Below are 23,732 nucleotides of genomic sequence, written 5' to 3' on the forward strand. Positions count from 1 at the left end.
TGCATAGAGGTTGGAACATCTTTTCTATCTTACTCAAGTAAGGATTTCCTTTAGAGAAGACATTTATAATTTGTATAATTGTTGACTACCCTATTATCAAAGCCAAAATGAATAGGTCTAACACCAGAAGTAAATGCGTTATATCTTGTCAGAATGAGAACTTCTATCTTTTTTATAGATGATCTTCCATTATATTGAATCTCTTTGATGATTTATTAGAATGTAAACTCTAAGAGGGTAGGGATTTTTGTGTTTTCTCTGCTCTATTTCCAGTGTATAGAATAGAACCTGGCACATGGTACAATATATGAAAAAGAAATAGTTAAAACTGATTCACTCACAAAGGCCTTAAACTGGCATCAAATATGTCTATTCACATACTTCAAGAAATATATGTGGCTTTTAGACACATAAAAGGAGAAAACTATATAGACTTAGTTGTGGATGCCACAAAAAACAAACGAGTATTTCTCCCAAATAGTTCTGGAAATGTACCTACTACTCCCTGTTCATTCTGTGAAAATATCCATTGAAAAACTCAAAAGCACATTTGCAATCAGAAACCCGATCACTAGTGCCCACGCTCCTCCAGGCAGCACAGACGCCTCCCTCACCTTCCTCGCTCAGGCCCGGCTTATTCCAGGAGGGTGGAGAGAAGCGGCCAGACTTCTTGCGAGGACTGGTGCTCACTTTTCTCCAGGCACCGGTCTCTCCTTTCTTCTTGCTGTAACTGTGGTAGCTTGAAACTAGAGAGAGAGGGAAACTTCCTCCTCTGAAATCAGCTGCATGCTGGTCCAGCTCTGAAACAACACCAATCACGTTTTGCCAAAAGGAAGGCAGTGATAATGCAGTTTCAGTCAAGCAAAACAGAACAACTGCAATTCTCCAAGAAATTACTCTTCAGAATCATGGCCGTGCTTAATACCCAAGCAGGGATGCTGTGAACCAACAACATTCACTTGGAGAGCTGGAATTTAAACACGAGCCAATAATTTAGAGAGAGTGAGTTCTGAAACAATGGTATGAAATATACATTGAGTCGACATAATTTCTTTACTTACAAAGAAGGAAAAAATCGCTCCCTAATAACAAATGCAAAAAGAGGGAGTTTCCTCCCCTTCCCTCCCCTCCCAGCACCAACCCTGTACCTGCTCTTGGGAGGGGACAGCCATGCAGCACGGCTTTATTGAGCAAGATGCTGAGAGCAGCTTTAACCACAGCCTGCTGTCCTTGGCTGGGGTGTTTTTTAGCAGTTGCCAGCCCCAGGCCAGGTTGTCTTTTCACAGAGGCTCTTGACAATATTGCTTCTTGAACTCTGGGTGCAATGATAGCATTCCACAGCTTAGCCATCCACCTTGCAAGAGAAGGGCGGTTCACAGTTAGGACCCGACCTCTCTCAAATCACACACCATACTACAAAGGACAAGTTTGAAGAGCATGGAGAAAACACTAAGTGTTTCTACAGATATGCTACCTTTCATAGGTAGTTTTGAAATAAGTGACATTTGAATAAGTGACATTTTGCCTCAGAAATACAATGTGTATTAAAAAAAACTGTTTTATAAAATCACTGAGAGCAGTTATCAGTGCTTAAGTGTGGGTTGAATGAATGCATGAATAAAATACATGGAAAGGAAGGTAAATTTATAGGCAGAAGTTTACAAAAAATATTTCCTGGAAGTGTATGTCTAAATAGCTTAAGCTTACTTGCCCTATTTTCTTAATAAGACACATATGTTCTAATATTTCTGAAACTGGGGTATATCTTATCATCAGTGGCAAATTAAATCTGTCTACCCCAAGGCAAAGTCTCAGTGTCTGCATGTAGGTGGGCTTAGCCCTGCAGAGCAGGGATGGGGTCAACCAGCTGTCTCCTAAGATGGACTCTTTGCAGTAACAGCTGTAGTAGCAGGACTTTACCCAAGTTTCGGGCATCCAATAGCAATTAAAATTCCTTCAAAAAAGATTACACTTTGTTGCAACATTAAAAATAAAAGACACTTGATTAAAGGCTGTAGAAACTAAACTACATCTCCTCATACAGCAAAGTTTTCAAAACCATTAGGTATCAGCACACGCCTTTCAAGACTGTTAAAACTTTTACCCAGGTATCAAGCATCTCTCTATTTTAAGCTCTCTGTTAATGTCTAATGATATGTAATTCAAGAGGAAAAAAACTGTAATAAGGGAATACAGACAAAAGTCTGGTGTTCTGTAGCATGAGTCAAACTTGCACAGGTACTCCTACAGGTGCTAACGGGGTAAAGATGGCAGGCTTTGATTTAAAAAAAAAAACAAAACAAAACACACTTCCTTAAGAGGGTTGTTGGGAGATAATCCTCCATGGCATTTTTGCACATTTAGTGTCCACTTTAGTTCTGGACTATCTTTTCAAGGACGTTAGTATGGCAAACAGCCTTGGAAGATAGAGATGGTGTCTCCATCTGGAGCAGGAGGCAGATTTATTTCCTTACTAGGATAAGAAAAGCGATGTTTCCTTCCAGGGCAAAGGGTGGGTGGATTTGCTAGCAACCCCCCCCCCCCAGGGGACGGGGGCATTCCTAAGCCCATTGTTGGGCAGTGGTGAGGCAAAGCCAGCATCCATGGGCCACCATGCATCATCCCCTGGGACCTCTGGACCTAGGAAAACCAATGCAAATATGGAGTGCTGACTGGGGCCACACTGTGAGTAATGAAGTCCTTGGCCCCTGATCCAGCATTGTGCACTTGCGGCAGCCTGACCCGTTGGCCTGCAAGTAGGGTGAACATCTCAGAACCTCTACAGTTGCTGGCGAAGACTGTGCTTCAGATAGGAAAGGCCAAAATTAGCTCCTAAGAATCCTGAGACTCTGGATGTGAAAAATGCTTAAATTTAACACTGATGACAAAAGAGGCAATTATATGAATAAATGTATCTCTGTTCTTTAGCAAGAAAATGCTGTATATATTTTAATATTGTAATTCTTCCTTTCCCCCAATTAGCTGTTTTGAAATTGACAGTTTGTTACCATAGAAAAGATAGATTGTCTGTATCCTCTGCTTTCCGAAATGGACTGCTGCCCGGGATGCCAGAAAGACAGTCTCGATGCTAACAGCCAATCACAGAACCTTACTAAGCTGGACTGTGATGAATTTTTTCCTCCTGATTTTCTATTTCATTAACCTTATTATTAATATGTCTATTCTCGTGAACTGTTACAAAGGAAAACATGGTGAGTATTTAAGACTCATTAATAGAGGAGGAAGCTTTTTAATTCATCAATAGAATGCACGCTTTTGTTCTTGGTTACAGGATCCTTGATGAATATCTCAGGTAGGCCTTTACCAGGAGACACAGCACTACATGTTGAACAGGATTCCAAGGAGCCTTCTCTGACAGATGGAAACTGCTACTTACTAGGTCTTAGTAAAAACAGTTTCCTTAGGAGCTACCCAACAGGTAAGTCTTGGTCATCCTCGGACAGGAAGCACAGAGCTCTGCCACTCCATGTTGATGACAGGAGGTGATACAAGGTGGCCCTTCAGCATGCTGGCTCTCACAGGTCCCAAACATGACCATGGCTTTATTTTAATTTAATTTTAATTTAATGTAGTTTATTTATCTGAGAGACAAGGGTGCAAGAGCGCACACGAGCGAGCAAGGGAGGGGCAGAGAGAAAGGGAAAGAAAGGATATGTGCTGATAGCATAGAGCCCGCTGCAGGGCTCGAACCCACAAACTGTAAGATCATGACCTGAGCCGAAACCAAGAGTCGGACGCTTAATGGACTGAGCCACCTAGGTGCCCCGCTAAGGCTCTATTTTAAATAGGTAAATAAGGGGGTGCCTGGGTGGCTCAGTCGGTTAAGCGTCCAACTTCAGCTCAGGTCATGATCACACGGTCCGTGAGTTGGAGCCCCGCGTCGGGCTCTGTGCTGACAGCTAAGAGCCTGGAGCCTGTTTCAGATTCTGTGTCTCCCTCTCTTTCTGATCCTCCCCCGTTCATGCTCTCTGTCTCAAAAATAAATAAATAAATAAATAAATAAATAAATAAATAAATAAATAAATAAATAAATAGGTAAATAAATACATAGGTAAATAAGGAGAAATGACACTTACTTCACTGTCACTTGGGCATGTCCTGGGACTATGGGACAAGACAGGAAATACTTCGGCCCCAGAAGTGCTTCAGGTGTGCCCAAGCGGGCCAGGCAGGAGTTGAGCTGGCGCCAGACAGCCAGGGCCCAGTCGACAGTCTTGCACACAGGATCACAGGGAGAGGGCATCTGACCTCTGAACTACGGAGACAGAGAGGCCGAACATGGGGCTTGGCTTAGAACAGTGATTCCTTTCCTTCTGTTTTTAACAGTTCACAAATTAAAAATGCAAACATTTAAAACTATAAAACAAAAATGAAGCTGCATCTGATCTGCCTGAGGGGCTGGGGGAGGGACAGCTAATCCACAATATCAAGTGTGTTAGCATGAGGTTCAGACCTGCAGCTGATGAGGCAAAATGAAAGGGTTCAGACACAAAAGACCAGTAAGACGACCAAGAAACCTTACACAAATTCTTAAATATCAATTTTGGAAGAAATTATTATTCACATGCATACAAAGTACCTCACAGGGACTTGCACATAGTGTTCAAAAGGATTTTGATTTCATAAAGCAGAAAATGACATTAGCTATTGCAATATTTGGGTAAGTGACAAGATGGTACATCTGGATCTGTGGCATGTTCGCCTTGTATTTAATTTCCCTAGAAAAAAGGTCTCAGATAAAATGCAAACTTCATCAAAATGTACACAGTTCTGCTGGCATAAAGAAATTTGTTTCCAAATTTTTTAAACATGCAAATTTTAAACACTAGTATAGAACATACAGGCTTTGATGGTAGAGGTTCTTTTTAGATTTATATTTTACAGAATCAAAATTTGTAGTACAGAGGGTTCACAAAAGGACAAAGATTTCTTTAGTATTAGGCAAAATATCCTTCAATTATTTAAAAAGTCAGATATGGCTGTTAACTCAGTATTTTATAAGATTCATATAAATCTGTTTTGTCAAGTAATTATGATATTAAGACAGGGGACAGTCTATGAATATGGGTAGGTCCTACTTGAAGGGATATAATTTGGCCAAAATGAAAGAGTGGTTCAGTGATCCCCACAGCTCTGTTAAAATGATATTAGTATGTTACATGAGGCTTTGGGATCTCATAATTTCCCTTCTGTTCAAAAGAACAATCATATTTCTCTTTTTCTGATATTCTTCCAGCAAGAATGAGATCATGTACTACAATTAATGACAACTGAATATTTACTTATTAATAAAGGTATAATTATTGTTTATTAAATGCTAGTAGGATGCCTGGTATTGTCCTGAAAGACCTCTTGACTTCTATTCCTTGAAGGAATTGTACAAAGAAACTGATCAAGTGCCAGCAAATGTGTAAGTGCCCCCAAAGCTTGGGTCCTGTTCTGTGGTTAGGAGATTTCTGATGTTGGCAGGAGCCTCTCATGCCCATCATACATGTACCCAAGGAATCTGTTTTATTAACCTGCTTGTAGTGATTCTTGGTAAGTGAAAGGCATTACCCTTCTGCCTTCCTGTTCTTCACGGCACACCCCTTGTTTCCATTCTCAAACACAGTGGAGAAAAAAGCACAGCTTAAAGCTTGGAACTTACTTTTCAAAATAACTAAAATAAATCCTTCACAAACTACGTGTATCAGAGAACTGGGTGTGTGTGTGTGGGGGGGGTACATTTTACCTGAAATAGTTCCACATCTACAGAATAAAACTGGTACTTTTCAGAGACCAGCATGACCCCTGGGCAAGGATGACGTGCAAATTCGTGAAGCTTGCATGTTTTTCCCTGAGGTAAACTATTGACTTTGGGTGATCAGGATTCAATATAGGTTCATTCTTGGTAGAAATGTACCATTCTGGTGAGTGATGTTGATGACGAGGGGAGATGATACATGTATGGGAACAGGGAGTATTGGCAAATCTGGGTATCTTCCTCTCAATTTTATTGCAATCTAAAACTGCTCTTATTAAAAAATAAAGGCCTTAACAAGAATGAGTATCTTTTGTGATTATTTATGTGAATTTTTTGGCAAAGAGATTTAAATATTAATGATAAAATTAATGGAAGCATCAATAATATGAAAAGCTACACAACTATGATGGCTGTTACCTCATCTTTCTTCCTACTGGTGGTCATCATACGATGGCCTGGCTTTGGTCAAAAGCATGTATTTATTACCAGCCAACAGTCTTCAACATAGTTGGGGTAGAAAATTTCTCTGATTAAATTAGAAATTTCAAATACTAACTCAAATCACTACTGGCAAGCAAGCACAGCTCACTGAATTACCAGAACCGCTCCCACTCTGTATTTCTCCTCACTCTCCTCCCAATCCTGCACCCACAAATGTGTGCACATTCACATACTCTAACACAACAGACACAGAATTTTGTTCAGGTACTTGGTAGAGAAGGTAGAAGTCTCGCCATGGTCTGGGGCAAGGGGGTGGGCAAAAAACCAGTTCTGATTAATGACATGTGTAGGGAAAGCCTTCTGTTTCTGGGGGTTTCAGAAAAAGATCCTTTGCTCCGTGAGAAAGAAACTGAGAAGGCCAAAGCTCTCTTATCTGAAGTAGCATCCAGATTCCTGCCTCTGATTTTGTGTGGTGCCTAAGCCTGGCTGACATCCTGCCATCTTGAAGGGAGGTCAAGAGACTCCCCCAGACCCAGGACCTGACATCACAGAGGTGAACAGAAGTCACCGATACCTGCCACAAGACGCCTGGTTATATGAGGGGAAAAAAGCCTCTTTTTGTGAAGTAGGTAGCGGCGGGTATTGTGTTATCTGCAGCTTAAAATATTGTGATAGAAGATACTGTCTTCCAAATGTGGCCTGTTGGGCTAGATTAAGGGATAAAGTCTTAGTAATCAAGCTCATGGTACCATCAAATCAAAGCTGACACTCATACTGGCTCGATTTAAGTATAGTAATTAAATAGTAATGTCCTAAATTTGGTCGGCACTAAGTTGATTTTGTTATTTGGGGGCTACAGAATATTTTATTCCAAAACAATCACTGAACTAGTTCTACTCACTCTTGAAAATGTGTCTAAAGCTAGAGAATTTTAATGTTTCATGTGACTTTTTTTTATATTTCTTATAGCACGGTATAGCAGTAACATATTAAAACTGGCTTGAGCGGATGGATAATGTTGAAGACTCCAAGGAAGTGGCAGCTATTCTTAAAACCAGTGGTCAATTTCCTAATCTAGCCATCTATAGCATTTAGAACGTGGAGAGACTCCTTGAGAACAGTTAATAACAACAGTAAAACCTATTTGCTTTTTGTTTTCTTTCCTTTTTTTTTTTTTTTTTTTTACTTAACACAGTCCAGAAACTGTTCTGTTTTATGTGTTATCTTATTTAATCCTTGAATATCCGAAATTTTTCCTTGACCAAGGCTGCACAGTCACTTAGCGGTAGAACTCCCGCCCAGGCCCCCAGACGCTAACACCCCTTCTCCAGGAGGCATGCTGCAGCTCAGGTTGTTACCTTATTCACTACTTTCCTCCGTAGGAACCTCTGCAGCAGCCCCTGCATGGGCTCACCGTCCCACCGCAGCTGAACCCAGCGGAAATGCTGCTGTACCAGTAAGTCGGAGCCCTGCAGACAGGCCTTGGCAATGGTTCCCATCAGAAAGCAGTTCTCATGAAAGTAGTAACATTCAGACGTTCCGTTTCCTAAAACAAACCAAAAGCAATGGCCCAACCTCGGTAAGCCATACGATGGGACCATGCAGAGTAAAGTAAGTCTAAGAAAGAACAAGAGGTGTAACTCGAACTCTGAGCAAGAGAATGATTAGAATAATCTCACAGAAGCTTGCTTCTTTCTGGGCATGGTCTTGCCATTTATTACCTTTTTGAAAAGTCCAGGGGCTTTCAGTGCTGCGATTTTCCAGAGGTGCCAGAAAGTCCCCTAGTAACTCAGACAATGAAGATTTTTCCAAATTCTCTAAGATGATGATGATTTTCTTGTTAACAGGAGACTGTTTCACTGGGATCAGACAAGCTGTGGTCAGAAACAAAATTTAGTGATTAAAGTTTTTACAAAAACCTGTATGAACTGTGTTAAAAATGAAAGTCTGGGGTGTCTGGGTGGCTCAGTAGGTTAAGCATCTGGCTTCAACTCAGATCATCATCTCACAGTTCTTGAGTTCGAGCCCCGCATCAGGCTCTGGGCTGACACTCAGAGACTCGATCCTGCTTGGGATTCTGCCCCTCCCCCACTCGGGCTCTGCCTCTCTCACTCACGCACTCAAAAATAAATTTTAAGAAAAAATTTTTAAAAATGAAAGTCTGGGGGGCGCCTGGGGGGCTCAGTCTGTTAAACATCCAACTCTTGGTTTCGGCTCAGGTCATGATCTCACTGCCCTGAGACTAAGCCCCACATTAGGCTCAGCACTGAGCATGGAGCCTACTTGTGATTCCCTCTGTCTCCCTCTCTCTCTCTCTGTCCCTCCCCTGTTCATGCTCACTTTATCTCTCTCTCTCTCTCTCTCAAAATAAACAAATAAACTTCAAAAAATAAAGTCTGAAAAGATGGACTAGTGGTTACCTATAGAAGGAAAAACTTGTGAACAAGAATGGGGCACACAGTCACTTTCTGGAAGCTGGGAATAATCTATTTCTTGGCCTGGTCAGTGGCTAAACGGTTATTTTATTTAAAATTATTCATTAGGGGTGCTGGGTGGCTCAGTCAGTTAAGTTTCTGACTCTTGGTTTCAGTCATGATCTCACGGCTCGCAGGTTCAAGCCCTGCATCAGGCTTTGCACTGACGACACGGATCCTGCTTGGGATTCTCTCTCTCCATCTCTCTCTCTGCCCCTTCCCTACTTGTGCTGTCTCTGTCTCTCTCAAAATAAATAAACTTCAAAAAATATTCACTTATCTATAAATATAAATACATAAGTATGTATTTTATGGATGTATATTTCATAATACAGAAAGTCAGAAGCCCTTAAATGACCTTTTAAATTACACATATGAGGAATATTCATCAAATTATGGAGACAGGACCTCAAAGGTAAGCAGATGAATTCTCTCTCATTTTACAGACCTCAGAGAGGTTCAAGTGGTTTGACTGGGGTTTCAGCCAACAGTTGTAAAGAAGGACTAGGGCTCCTGAATCTAATCTCAGTGGACCTCCTACTAAGATGGGGGGACTAAACTGTATACTGACCCAAAATGAAAGCTGGAAAGTAAATGGAAGATTACGATTATATGTAGGAAACGAGTAAGTCTGTAGACAGAATGTACTTGACATATGCCTAGAACCTAAGCACTCAAATGTTAATACTGTATTTACAATGTATACACTACTTCTGATACACCAGTGAATTAACTGAAATTAAGATCACTTTTTAATTTTTAAGATTCTAAGATGCCTCAGTCTTAGCCAAATTAACCTTGAGAAAAAGAGATCACTTTAAAATACTTGAGAGTAATTTTACCAAGTATCCCACTTTTCACAAATACTCATAATGGCTTATACTCGATTCCCCCTCGTTACTACAGACACAATGCATTTTCACTTTCAAGAGAACTCCTAGAACATTGTAAATGAATCTCTTCTGAGACTGATATAGCTCTTCTGCATGCTATGAAGCTTTAAAACTAGAAAACTAGAAACAGTAACAGCCACCTCTCAATTTAGTTGCTTTGTGGGGGCTGTTAACACTAGTGTCTGATGTGTGTGTGTGTGTATCTGATCCCCTTCAACACAGCTATTTAGTAAAAAAAGTGCTAAAAATCTGTGCTTCCCAGCATTCAAATGTCCTTTAGAAATACATTCACTGTGCAAGTGTGATCTATCTATAGTTCATTAAAACAACAGTGATAAATAAACCTCTTCTACCTAGTGATAAAGAACAGACCAAGTTGAATGGTAGGTTTACCTCCTTTCCACCAAGGACTGAAGACCTCCAGCTTTTCCTTGATCTATACTGAATGCACAGCTACCTCCAGTGGCTCTGAAGCTGGCATCCAGTCAAAATCTATCTGTAGCAACATGTACCTGCATTTTAACAGATGCTCATCCACTGCCCCCACTGCCCCCACTGCTGTATCTCTCTTGCTAAGTGCTATGGCATACCAGAGGTGACTGATTCTAACCGGGGGATGTGGCACTTGAAAATGCAACTATTACAAGGAATAGCATCTTAATAGCTTAGGAGATGGGTAAGCTTACTAGTTGTAAGAAATGACACTGGCACAGAAGGAGGCAGGGCAGGGCTCAGTCCTAGAAGGGACTAAGGCATCAAGTCAAGGTGAGAACAGCTGCAAGAGGGCATCATGGTGAACTCAAGGCTGATACGTACCTCCTACCATGATGGGCTGGGACTGGGGGTGGAGTCACATCTATGGAATGGGATCAAGTAGCCACAGCTGTGGACAGCAGCAGTGTGGCAGACTGGGCTGCCGGGAAACATCCCCTGGAACCCATCCGCAGATGTTCTGACTCACATGGTCTGGGCTGGGCCATCAGTATTTTGTGTGCGGCCTGGGGTGAGACTTGATGATATGAAGCCTCAGAACCCGGCCACAAATGACAAGTGGAAGACCTAGAATGTCGTGTTGGGAGGGACAAGCCACCAGCTCTGGGAAGCCATGGAAGTGTCTAAGGAGGGGGATAAACAGGACTTGATTTGTGCTTTGAAATCTCACTCCGGTGCAAAGAACACCTGGAGAGGAAAGAAACAGAAAAACACACAGGCTCTGATTGATGAAGTAATGGGAGCCTCAACCAGGGCATTGGACTGAGCATTTGTTCAGGGCCGAGGCACTGAACAAAACAGTGTTTGAGATGAAGTCAGTAAGACCCAGGGGCTGACTGTCTTGAGAGAAGGGCAGGACCCCGCTGAAGTCCCAGCAGAGAAGAGGTTGTACAGATCATGGAGGCAGAGAGCACATGAGTGAAGAGCATACTTGGGGTGTGGGTGGGGGTGATGTTTCAGGCCTGACGTATCTGATGAGTTAGGCATCCTTTCAGAGATGTCTAGCAGGTGGTGGGACACGAGCATGAGAGCAACCAGGGAGAATTCAGGCTGGAGAAAAAAGCGAATGAGTTTATAGGAGTGCTGGAGGTCTTTGGAGAGAGGCTTAACATTCTAAGCGAGGGCTGTATTGCTCGTCAATTAATCGCACATTAAATGGACAGCTTGTGCCCTAGACAAAAAGGGGGTAGGCTGCTGTTCACAGCAGTTCAGCTGGGTTGCACCTCATCCTTGTTTATCCTGGTGTCCCGTGAGGTACTGACCAAGGGTCAAATAGACTGGGTTTCTTTGGTGGAAAGCTCTGTCTTCAACACTGCCAGTCTCATTACCTCATTTTTTCAGTAACACCTACTTCTCTAACTACTTAAGTTCAACATCCTTAAATAAGTTGGTCCAAAGGTAAATTTTATTTGTGGAATAGTACGTGTCTATTTCAGGTCATTTGACAGAGTTTCGGGCCTAATGTATTAACCAACCCCAGGGGCAGGAAGTTTCCAGTTTGAAGGATTAACCAGCCTCTGATCAGGGTCTACAGAGATGAAAGGAAGCCACCCACCCCATATTATAGCTGGAGATTTCTTTTAACCTGTTGCCGGAAAGCCAGCCATTCAGATTCCCTTGCCTTATGCTACTTCAAAGTTCTATTTCTGAAATGAATCTATTCCTTTTGTCCTTTTTTCCTTCCAACTTTACAGGCTGTGTCAGCCCTAATCCTCTCCTGCAGGTTGGCATCTCAATCAGACACCCCCCATGGCCACAGGGCTCAGGGCTAAGTCCAGGTTTGTATGCCCTTGCATTAAAAGTTCTGGAGAGTTAGTTCTAGAGCAATACTTGTTGGCTTAAAAACAATTAACCTATCACATTTATAGTTAAATCCAAGCTCTAAAGTGCATCTCAAGTGACCACAAGTCCATAATCTCCCCCTCGGGATGGAGAACAGCCCATCTTTCACAGTCCACTTAAGAGAAGGCTCTGCAGGGGTGATGCTCTGAGTCCAGATGAGAAGCAAGGGGCAAACCTTCAAAGAGCCTCAAGTAACACAGCGTCCAAGGACGTAAACTCAGTTATGTGGACTCCAATGACCATATTCTCCTACTAGGACTACGGTAATTCTATCTTCATTACTTCTGAAAAGGAAAGTTCTCTCAAGAATTCTAAGTGTTACTTTAAAACACTAGTCTAGCGTTCAAAACATTTTTTTCCCTACTTTTTAAAATCTTATGTGACAGGAAGTTGTATCTGTCTTACTTATCTAACTACATACCTTACACTGTGGCAAAATGACCCAATTCTAATACACATTCACACCCTTTTTACCAAATAACAGAGCTATGTGCCATGACTGTCTCCCATGAAAGGCAATATGAAAAGGAAGAGGTTATTTTAAAATAAACACAATATAACCATTGGTGGCAACTGTGTGAGGTCTTTTTTTAAAATGTGTTCTTCTGTTCTACCTTCTTCTGTTCATGGGAACCATTTTAATCTCCATATAAGTTTTAGCTTCTTAAAGCTAATTATTTAACATACGTTTGCTACTCTTCCTTCCTGTATCTTTTGCTCATACATTTCTTTTATTCGTTCTCTGTGACTCTCTTTGCTGGCTTGCTCCTGCGGTTGTAGAGGAGCAAATGAGGTAATATATGTGCTGTGTATAATGGAAGATTAAAGTTCAACGTGCTGGCCCAGCCTCATCCAAGTAGTTTAAATCTCTTCCTGTAGAGAAGATAAGGTTAAACGACAGGAATAAACATATTCTTTGCAAATCAGTATAGCCCTTACTTGCAGTCATAATTTGATCAGTTTAATTTCTTGGTGAAAAAGAAAGAATAACTGACAGATAATTCCTATCCCCTCATTATTCTAAAAGCTGCAGCTGAACAGCCTAGGAACCCCTTCTTCCCTCATCCAGACCTCTGCCTTCTCTACTCTCTGCCTTTTCCCATCACCTCTTGACCAAAAGGACATTCCCTGTTACGTGCTTTCTGCACTACAAAAGAGGTGACACCACACCCAGCCGATGGCTCCTTCCCTTTGGCTCCTGTTAGATTCCCTTGCCCCGCTCAAAAGCCCCGAACGTTTCCCCGTCCACTCTACTTAAAGTGCACTTTCTCTGTGACCTCTCCATTGGTCACCAGTCAACAGCAGTGGTTCCTGGGGAGAAAACGATGGGCACAGTGGACCGAGTTCTTAGGAGATAAAGGTGGACAGCAGCAAGGAAGATCAGAGGCCACACCCCAATGTTTTTGACACACATTCAGAGAAGGGCAGTGTTTACCCTGCAGTCGATGGGGTCTAACAGCAGGGCGATGACAAGAGTAGCTTGGCCTGTGGAGTGAACCCTCTGGGAGCTGCAGAGGCTTGTGAGGGAGTGACCAGCAGAAATAAGAAGGGTTAGTGATGGGCCCCCACAGTCCCTTGAACAAGAAATGACAGGTGGAGGGAAGAGAGCGGGAAGTGGAGATGAGACACAGAACCAGATTCAGCTGACTGGGCACGGAGGCATGTATGATAATGCTCCGGTGCTTAACCTGGACAACTGCATTCAAGGTCTTAGCAGATGAACCTGTATTTGTGTCTTTGTTATTAAAAAGAGAAAAAAAAAAGATAGTTGATAATTACAAATTGCTAAGCCACATAAAGAATAAACTCCTGTCCTATTTAAAGATGATACACCATTTCCTACACAAACGGATAGCTAAAATGGGGATTATTTTTGCCTCAGTCAGCTGTCCAAAAACTTCATTTTGAAACTCCAGTTCACTCTATCTTTATGCCCTATCATCACCTGCTCCGTTATCAACTTCTGCACTCTTTCATCTAACTCTTTCTAAATCTACTGTAAGCAGCTTGCACTTGCTGGTACCTGAAGATGACATATGACTAGCATTCCCTTGGTCTTTGCCCATGCTATTTCCTCTATCAGATTCACCCACTCATCAGCAAGTATTCGTTAGCCATCAGTGTACAAGGTGAAATAGAAGAACTGGGTATAGTACTAGCCTTCACAATATGCGTGAGTGGACCACGGCAAGAGTTCAAATAATACCCTTCAATGCTTTGACCTACAGTTAGGTGGGACACAGGTATAAACCAAATCTAATGATGTTCATTAGAGGGAGAAGTATCTGGAGGGATCAGAGAAGCTTTCATTTGAAGTGTCCTTAGAGCATTTTAATAGGGGCTTTTTCTATGGTTTCTGGAAGGGCAAAAGTCATGTCTGTTTTAATCAGTACTGCACAATAATAGTGTGCATAGCACCTGCAATGTGGTAGTCACAGTGTGCGTTTTGGGCGGGGGCGGGGGGTTGTGTGTTTATCATTCAGATGAAAGCTGCAGCATGAACTAAGACACGGAGAGTAGAAAAGCAAAGGACACTTTGTAAAAAAAGAAACAGCATATTCTATTGGAGCACTGACGCTATTTTAAAAGGGTCAGATATTCTAAAAGAGACATACAAATGGCCCACAAGTCCATGAAAAGATGTATTATATCACTAATGATCAGGGAAATGCAAAACCAAACCACGATGAGACATCACCTCACACCAGTCAAATATACCCAGATGGAAATGAAATCAGGATCTCGGAGAGTTATCTGCACCCCCATGTTCAGTGCATCATTATTCACAATAGCCAAGATATGAAAAGAACCTAAGTGCCAAGAGATGAACAGATAAAGAAAATGTGGTATATCCATACGGTGGAATATTACTCAATGAGAAAGAAAATCTTGCCGTTTTGAACAACATGGTGGACCTTGAGGGTATTATGCTAACAGAGTTAAAGACAAGTACTGTATGATATCACTTACATGGGGAATCTAAAAAAGCCAAACTTATGCAGAGTAAAATGGTGGTTGGCAAGGGCTTGGGGTGAGGGTGAGGGAACTAGAGATCAAAGGATATAAAATTTCAGTTAGAAAATGAGTACTTCTGGAGATCTAATGTACTGCATGGTGACTATAATTAACAATATTGTATCACATACTTGAAAGTTACTAAGAAAGTCCTCTTACCATACACAAAAAAATTGTAATTATGTGAGGTAACAGAGGTAGAGCTAACGTTACAGTAATTATTTCCCAACATCTAAGTGTATCAAGTCAACACCTTAAACTTACACAATGCTATATATCTCGATTATATCTCAATTTAAAAAACAAAAAAGAAGGGTCAGATAAGCCAGTCAGGTGAATCAATGTCTACGAATGGAAGGCCTTGAATGCCATTACCTTAGTTCAGTGGGCGCTGGAGGGATGTGCGGGGCAGGGATCAAAGACAGCTTAACCAAAGGTATGACTGCCTGTGAAGGAAGTTCGAGGAGGAGAAGCTGTAGACAGAGCAGCCACTTAGAGGAAAGTAGAGGAAATACAGGAAAAGGATGGTGCCAAAGGGATGGATGAAAAGTTATGCCAGGACCCCCCTGGCAGGACGTGACCTGGGACAAGGATGAGGAGTCTATGAATGAGAGGACCTGGGAGTTCCACAGGGTCCTCATGTTGCTTTGAAAATTGAAATCACTGACAACATTGAAAGAAGAAAATCCTACATTTTCACTAAAAATGGATCTCTTAAGAGTCACAAGACCACATGACACTGGATCTGCACTGCAGAAAGCAACTAGCTGCTGCAGCTGAGAGCTGCTGCCCTCCTGTAGATGGAGACATGCCTCCCCGCCCCCCGCAGCCCCAGCCAGAGTGCTTCACCCTTGAATGTGGCCTCTTGGCGCCTGTGGACATTCAGGTTGTCAAGCCAAGACCGGATTTCAAGTGGGAGGGGCCGAGAGACCGGGAATTAGGAAGAGGAGGTCCTAAGATGGTGCCCCACGCACATAGGTTTAGAAATGGTGTGCTCGTCACCTCTGCCATCCTTTATGACCCGATTCACTGCTCTCCACTTTTTTTTTTTTTTTTTTAGCTCCCTAAGCTTAGAGCAGAGAGAATTCAGTCTGTACTTGCTATCTGCCCTGACAGAGTGAGAACAAAATATTTTAGCTTCTTACTTTGAGATGAAACAAGACTGAAAATTGGAAAAAATGTAGTGGGCTTTTGTTATAGGACTAAGTGGGGGAAATAGAAATTTTGGCACAGAAGAGTTTGTAAGGAGCAGTGGCTGGCAGTGATTAAGGGGAGGCTCAGTAACGGTTTCAGTCCTGCTTGGCTGTGTCCTAGCTGTGGCTTGTTCGGGCAAGGTACTCAAACCTCCTGTTTCAAATGTTTTCATGTTTTTAAATCAGGGTATTTAGAATAGGGCCGACCAGAGTCAGAGCTTAATAAAAGCTAGTGATTATTAGTAACAGCAGCAGAGAAAACAGCTTTCTGCAGCCAATTTCCACTAGTTTCTGATCAAAGACTGACCTCATGCGCTATAGTAACATTCAGATTCTAGTGGGATTTTCCTGTCCTTAAAATGTGCTTCTAGGTCTGTGGGATCTCAGTTCTTCCCCAAATCTGCCTCTTAACTTTATTTCTTGACTTAAAAGCTGCTGTTATTTCCTTCTTCCTAAGGTTGACCTAGTCCTTGATCACGGCTCCAAAGGTGAGACAGACACACTTAAAAGATTTGAATTTGCATTTCAACTCATCCACCACTGATCTTGCAACTGTCTCCCCTCCCCCCCACCCCACCCCCACCAAGTCCCTGCACCCTGTCCCCAGGGGTCTCTGTGGCTTTGAGCCTTTGGAGACTGGAGTCTGGTCCATTTCAGTTCCATGTCAGAGTTGCTAGCCATGCTGTGCTCTGCAGGGTATGCTAACGCCACCTGTGATCAAGCTTTGTGTGTTAAACTCTGGAGCCTGAGACAGAAAGTTCATGAAAAAAGTTATATTAATAAACACGTTTAATCCTGGTTCTGCCACTCTGTACTTGTGGCAAGATACCAAACCTCTTCCGTGCCAGTTTCTTCATGTTTGAAACAGGTAAGTTACTTACTGGCACAGGGCTGTTGTAGAGACTAAATGAATTAATTACCGTGTGTAATATGTTTAGCAAAATGCCAGTCAATGACATGCCGAGGGTTAGGTGGAGAAAGCAGTTTACCTCAGGTGCTTCAATACGGGTGCTTTGGTTGTAGAGAACTTATGAATAATACCAAAAATCTATCTACTTTTTATCATCACCATACAATTCTAAACAGCATCAGTGGCACAATACTTAGTCCTGCTAGGATGGACGGCTCCCAACACCTCCTCCCTTAGTATACCTCTGGTGCCAGTTACATAGAATGCTCACAACGGATAATGATTTACAAACAAAAGATGGGGGGGGGGAGAAAATGTGGGATAAGCAATCAATGCAATGCCAGATGCACAAAAATAAATTCTTTTGCAAGTGTTCCTTTTCATCCCATAGCTGTTGGATAATCGAGAAGTCAACTTAAATTTACCCCCAAGAAAGAAAGCTTATTTCCTTTTAACAGCATCACTGAAGATCATGTCCTTCGGTTACCACAACTCAGTCTGCTGGAAGGGTCTTACCACTATTGATGAACAGGTCTATTAGCTGTTCCTTGGAGAAACCAGCATCCACTTCGGCTCTCACTATTTCACAGGTGAATCCTGCAGCCATTTGTCTGTGCTGTGATAAGAAACGAGCAATTAGTTCCTGCTTTCAAGGAAAAGGGGGGGGGGATAGGTGTAATGGGTACTTACCTTCATGCAGAGTGCAAGCTGATGTGCTATGTAGTCTTGCAAACTTCCTTCGGGGCCGTGGAAGATGACATTATGGTACTGCTCGACCTATTAACAAACCAAGAAGAAATCTTCAGTGAAAATGCTAAGAAGAGGAAAAAAAAAAGTGGTACCCAAGCAGGAAATTTTCTGATTGTCCTCAGCTTTTGAAAATATTAAAAATAATATTTTCAGGATTAACTGTATGCACTGGGCACTCGAAGTCTTTCACTTTAGCGTGAAATACTGGCAAATTTAGTATTTATTCACTACACTGAGTAAAAGAGCTGACACTTTATTAAAAAGCATACTCTTTCTTCCCTATAATTTTTATTGTTTAATGTTGATGTATTTTTGAGAGAGACAGAGTGTGAGCAGAGAAGGGGCACAGAAAGAGGGAGACACAGAATCTGAAGCAGGCTCCAGGCTCTGAGCTGTCATCAAAGAGCCTGACGTGGGGCTCAAACTCACGAACTGCGAGATCATAACCTGAGCCGAAGCCGGATGCTTAACGGGCTGAGCCACCCCGGCTCCCCTTTTCCCTGTAATTTCTACAATGAGGTTCAGTAGGTAAGCTAGGAACACAGTGCCTGGTGTATTTTGTCCCTTGCAAATGTTTTGTAATGTTTCATTATTATCTCTTACACATGCTCCTTAGTTTGAATTTTCCCAGTGCTTATTTTACTTTTTAGGGGTATTTAAAACAGCAATGAATTCCACTAAGGAAATTCTGGAAAATACAAAGAAACATAAAGCAGCAGACTACAAACCACTGATAGTGTGAGCACTGAAAAGCAACCACTCTAAGTTATGTTTCTTTGCATAGTTGATATGTGTATGCATATTTGTGTATTTTTTAAGAGGGATGTAGAAGTGTAATCTTTTTATGGCCGTCATACTTAGGAGACTATCTTTGTGCTCGCATCTTACATAAAAGACATCTTCATGACTCTAAGATTATTAGATCAACTCCTGATCTAGATTTTTCCATTCTGGAACTCGGGTGTTTCAAAGAAACCTGGGTAGAGATTGACCACTTTTACTCTGTAAAAGAGAAAATCTCCTGCCTGGATGCCTATAGGATTTTTTTAAAGCTTTTTCCTCACATGTGAGGATACCGTGCCTGAGAACATGTGGGGATGTAGCACACACTGGGATGGAAAGCCAGTGGCCATTTACACGGGACAGGGCAGTGACATCTGGAGTGAGATGTGGAGAGGAGTCATCCCTTCCACCTCGGTCACCCTTAGGACTAAGCTCTCACTCCCCTAGTCTCCATTTGGGAGCAGCTTTCTTCTTGGAAAGATCTCACAGAAAAGGATCTGTATAGGTGAAGTGGCAAACCTAATGAATATGGTTGATGTAGCTCATGTGTCAAGACTGAGTCACTCAGACTTGGAGAAATGTTAAACTTGAAACGGTCTGTTCATGGTTGCCTTATTGTGCTCTGATAAGTTTGTGCTTTTAAAGACACAGGGAAGGCCATATCTTTGAGGGTGGCTAGGGTAGGCCTAGTAAAACAAAATATGCCACTGGTCCATCCCTACAAGAAAGAGGCAGTCTTGGGGATAGGAAAGGAAGGCTTGAGGGAAAGCTGTTAGCATGGAAGGAAGAAGGACTCCTTCCTTGCCTGGGGCCTTTAGGATTTGCGCTTTTGGCCTCCAAAGAGACCAAACCATGCTTGGAGTAACTCTTGGAAAGTGGAGGAAAACGGGGCTTGACCACTGGGTGTCAGACCATGAGCTTAAAAAGGAATGTGGTCCTTTAAGGGGACCACTAATGAGGGACTAGGGACTGGGTTTTAGGCTCTGAAAGACAACATGTTTGGTAGCCACCAGTGATTTTCTCTGAATCCAAGTATTATTCCTCTATTGTTAAGCCTTCAATAAAAAAGGAAGCAGCTAGATGCACACTGGGGCTAGGGCAGCATCAGGGAGAATGATATACTTGAGAGAAACAGGACAATGGCTACAGTTGCCCAAGGAACACCAGCATCCGGAAGCCACAGCATGAACACAGCCGTAGCTGGCCAGGGCTGTTCTCTATGGTGCTGGGGGGTCTGTGACACGAACAATAGTAGAAGGGCCAGCAATCTTCTAAGATTTTTCTTCCATTATGTTTCTGGTAATTTCTCCTCTTCTAATTCTCTTTTATTTGGAAGGAAAACTAATAGTGCTTAAGTTCCCTCTCTGTCCTCTGCAAGTGCATCTGTCCCCCTAGCTCATCATTATCCTAACTCTTGTCTTTTGCTTCTCCTTTGGGGAGAGCTCCTCAAGTTAGTCTTCACGACACTGAAAAGAATGTTCACCGTCTCCCTCCCGCTCTGAACTGTCTCAGGTACAAGTTTAATGATGCTACTGCACTTTTAGTTGCTCTCAGAGTTCCTTACCTCACCCAGGTCCTTGCCAACACTTTTGCTTTTAATCTTAGCCTTCTCTCTACCCTGGCTTTCTTGCCCTGCTTTCAGTCGATCTTTTACTCTCCAGAGAATGATAATCTTCTCAATTTTTCATTTTTTCTCATAATTTCTAAGGTGTGTCATTTTGAGTTCTCAGAATAACTCTGTTCTGTTCTGCAGGGTTCTTCCCCAGGTAAAATGTTAACTTGTTATTAGTACTTTTTTTTGTTCTGTGAAACCACAGGAAGAATCTGCAGTAAAGCAGGATGTGTGGACCATCACTGGCTTCACTTGCTTTCGACTTAATTGTTCAGCTGACTCCCATCTTAGGTCATCCACTGGACTGTGGGCTGCTGTCTCTGCTTGTGGCTTTGGGATCCGGCAATAGCTGCAGTGGGCTGGGCCTGGGCTGTCCACCAGGGCAGACAAATGTGTGAACTAAAGGAAGCAGGACGCTCCAACATCCATCCTGCTGAGGGTGCTTATATAATATGCTCCCCAGATAAAGCAGCCTCACCAACGCCTGCCCACCAACTTCCTGCTCAGGTATTTCTAGCTTTAATCTCTGAATGGATGTGGAAGGACGCATCTTGATAGGAGGTGGAGGAGGATGGCACCACCAAAAGCAGAGACTGCGGTAAGGACATACACCCAATTTCCTAACTGGTATCAAGTTTGCTTTTTTGAATCATTAGTAAGATGGTCATAGGAAATAATGAAGTGTTTTCCTACCTCATTTCAGGTAGGCCTCAAATCAGTGGGTTTAACACTCTCTTATCCCTAAAGGTACGGGAAAATTCTTCCAGATTCTTGCCCAAGGGAGACCTCAGTTCTATTTTCCTCTGTTTTTGTGAAGTTTTATCACTTTTCATAAGCACTTTATTGGGAAATTGTGTTGGGTACCACGAGACAGGTCCAATTTTAAACCCGAAGTCTTGCACTCTCCAAATTAATCCCAAACTGCCATGCTACTTCTCGGATAGAACTTCTTTCACAAGGAATGTATTGTTTCATACCAGTGAAACAGGATACAGATTTTCAAGATTTACTGAGTATTCTACCCCTGAGATTTTCAACAAGGATTGCTATTTAATCTTGTCTCACTTCTGAAAACAAGAGCGCTCTATTCATTACAGCCATCTGTCAAACTGCCTACACTGTCTTAAGATTGATTTCGAAATCACGTAACAGCAAGAAACCCGATTTCACAGATACGCTGTCTTCAATTTCAACAACTCATTTGTTCTCGGATTGTAGGTTCTTATAAAATACAGACAGGAAATATTCTATTTAAAATTTTCATTGAAAAGGCCATTCACTAGCAGCAAGCATTCTGTCTTCACATAGTCTAATATGCTTTCTGGAATAAGGTAAAATAGAAATAAATAAATGCAAAAACAAATGTACAGACTTCCAGATCATTCATACATTCTTTTGTTTGTTTAAACTTTATTAGATTTTATTTTGAGAGACAGAGCACAAGTAGGGGAGGAGCAGAGAGACAGGGGGAGAGAGAATTCCAGGCAGGCTCTGCAGTGTCAGTGCAAAGCCTGACTTGGGGGCTTGTAATTATGAACTCTGATATCATGACCTGAGCTGAAGTCAGCCACTTACCCAACTGAGCCATCCAGGCGCCCCTCATTCATACATTCTGTGCATACATTCCGTAGGTTTTTCCTCATTTCAGATATTACCAATTTTTTTGTTAATGGTATTTGTTCTATCTCATTAAAGGATGTGCTGGTTACCATTTCAGATCTGAACAACAAAAAATTACCAGGAGCCTGTTGCTGTACTGCAAACATGTGAAGCTATGCCAAGAAAACACATTTATCTGCTCTAGCTAAAAATGACATTTCTCCCAACAGCAGGATCTGAGGTATTATCAATACACATGCTTCATGCCTCCAGCAGAGGGCTCTACAGATAGATAAGTAGACAGGCAGGCAGACAAGATAGTGGGGGGAGGAAGGTAAACATTTTAACTGTTTCGATAGGATAGCTCTCTCCTCTTCCAGAAAAATCAAACTTCTTAAAGGTGAATTAGAGTCCCCAGAATTACCCCTAAGTGTGTGTTGACAGTGGAATATTTTTGCTTATTAGTAAAGGGACACTGGCCTTTATCACAATTGGTACCAATCCCCTTTATTCTTGTGTCTTCACAGCTTATTCAGGAAGCTCTTATCACATGTCAATTAGTGCTTTGTGACGCAAATGAATTCTGGATTAAATGGAAACAATGACCTCAACAAAGGCCCATCCATCCATTGATTGTTTTCTCCTGCCCTCCAGGCTGTTTTTCTGCGGAATGGAGTTCACCAGAGGAGCTGCTGTCCAGAGGAACAGGGTCAATGTGGCGCCTGTGATGTTTTCCGACTTGTGGCATTATTTTAAAGCAATAAACCTCAGCCTCCATTTGGAGTTTCACTTGTCAGAGTCTAAGGGAAAGTTTCTACCATCTAGAGATGGTTTTAGGCCAGGTTGTACTGAGATGCTGAACTCAAAAAAGAATAAAAAGGGTTTTTACCGAGCCAATAAAGCTGAGATGGCTCTAGCCATGTCATGGCTTTGTAGCTAGGCGTTTCATTCTGACCTCTTCTGACACTGATTTTAAAGAATTTATGTAGCATTTTAAAGCCACAAACAACACAACTACTGTCAACCTATTCATACAAAATCCCCCAAACAGTACTGGTGCATCCAGCATCCATCCGGGCTACAAAAAAGCTGGAGCCCATGGTAGAGCAAAAGGGTTTTTAGCCATATGCTGAGGTCCCTCTTTATAGAATAGATATAAAAGAGAAATGAGATTTCAAGAGAAATTACAGTTCACGGAGAGAAATACACCATAGGTTTTTAAAAATTAGCTTACTGAAACTTGAAAAGCCAAGATCAGACTTGGTTATTAAATTCAAATAAAGCTAGGCCCCCATACAGGAACACAAACATAATACTTTGGGAATTGTAGCTATTCAAAAACAAAAAACAAAACAACAACAACAACAAAAAACCACCCATAAGCTATAACTTTGGACCTAACTGCTCCCTTGTCACCCAGCCTCTAGCACTTATAAACTCTTCCTGCTCCAGACCTCCTCTGGGTCAACACTTGCCCTGCTGCCCAGGTTCTTCTTCCACTTTTGCCGTGATGGCCAAAGGATTCGCTGGTGTTGGAGCCCCTCTTCCTCATACAGGGGAACTGCCTTCCTCCTTCTGCTAGGCCCTTACCCACATTTACTCCTCCATGCCCTGAAAGAGATCAGGCTAGAACTGGCCACCTGCTAACAGCGTTAATCAAGATTTGTGGCCTCAGATACATAACCGCCATTGTTCACAACATTATTTTTATGAGAACAGAGCAAATTTATTCTGGGAACATAGGAAGAGAAGGTAGAATTTCCTAGTTGTGATTCTTGATGGTTAGCATGGCACATATTGGAGTAGATGGCTAACAGGTAGTGGAATCTCAAGAATTATGTCCTAGGGGATTCAGAGCCCTGCCTTTTCTTAATGTTTATTTATTTATTTTGAGAAACAGAAAGAGTGCGAGCAGGGGAGGGGCAGAGGGAAAGAGAGAGAGCGAAGGAGAAAGAGAAACGCAA

The 23,732-nt window shown here is 42.1% G+C and overlaps 1 protein-coding gene and 1 pseudogene across 1 annotated transcript in view; one reads left to right on the forward strand and one right to left on the reverse strand.

The window, feature by feature from the left end:
* CTTNBP2 (cortactin binding protein 2) overlaps positions 1–23,732 on the reverse strand; it is a 148,734-nt gene that overhangs the window by 10,194 nt on the left and 114,808 nt on the right. Inside the window, exons 13-19 of the mRNA XM_047097409.1 lie at positions 17,715–17,801; positions 17,541–17,640; positions 7,927–8,079; positions 7,564–7,751; positions 4,098–4,276; positions 1,149–1,354; positions 615–800 (exon numbers count right to left, since the gene is read on the reverse strand). Of these exons, the coding sequence (XP_046953365.1) occupies positions 615–800; positions 1,149–1,354; positions 4,098–4,276; positions 7,564–7,751; positions 7,927–8,079; positions 17,541–17,640; positions 17,715–17,801 (1,099 nt within the window). The remainder of the gene's footprint in view (positions 1–614; positions 801–1,148; positions 1,355–4,097; positions 4,277–7,563; positions 7,752–7,926; positions 8,080–17,540; positions 17,641–17,714; positions 17,802–23,732) is intronic.
* Positions 5,756–5,856, forward strand: LOC124525235 (uncharacterized; annotated as a pseudogene).

Source organism: Lynx rufus, unplaced genomic scaffold, assembly GCF_022079265.1.
Source record: "Lynx rufus isolate CCGP_SWC_20201006 ecotype Redwood Valley unplaced genomic scaffold, mLynRuf1.p SCAF_4, whole genome shotgun sequence".
Classification (NCBI taxonomy): Eukaryota; Metazoa; Chordata; class Mammalia; order Carnivora; family Felidae; genus Lynx; species Lynx rufus.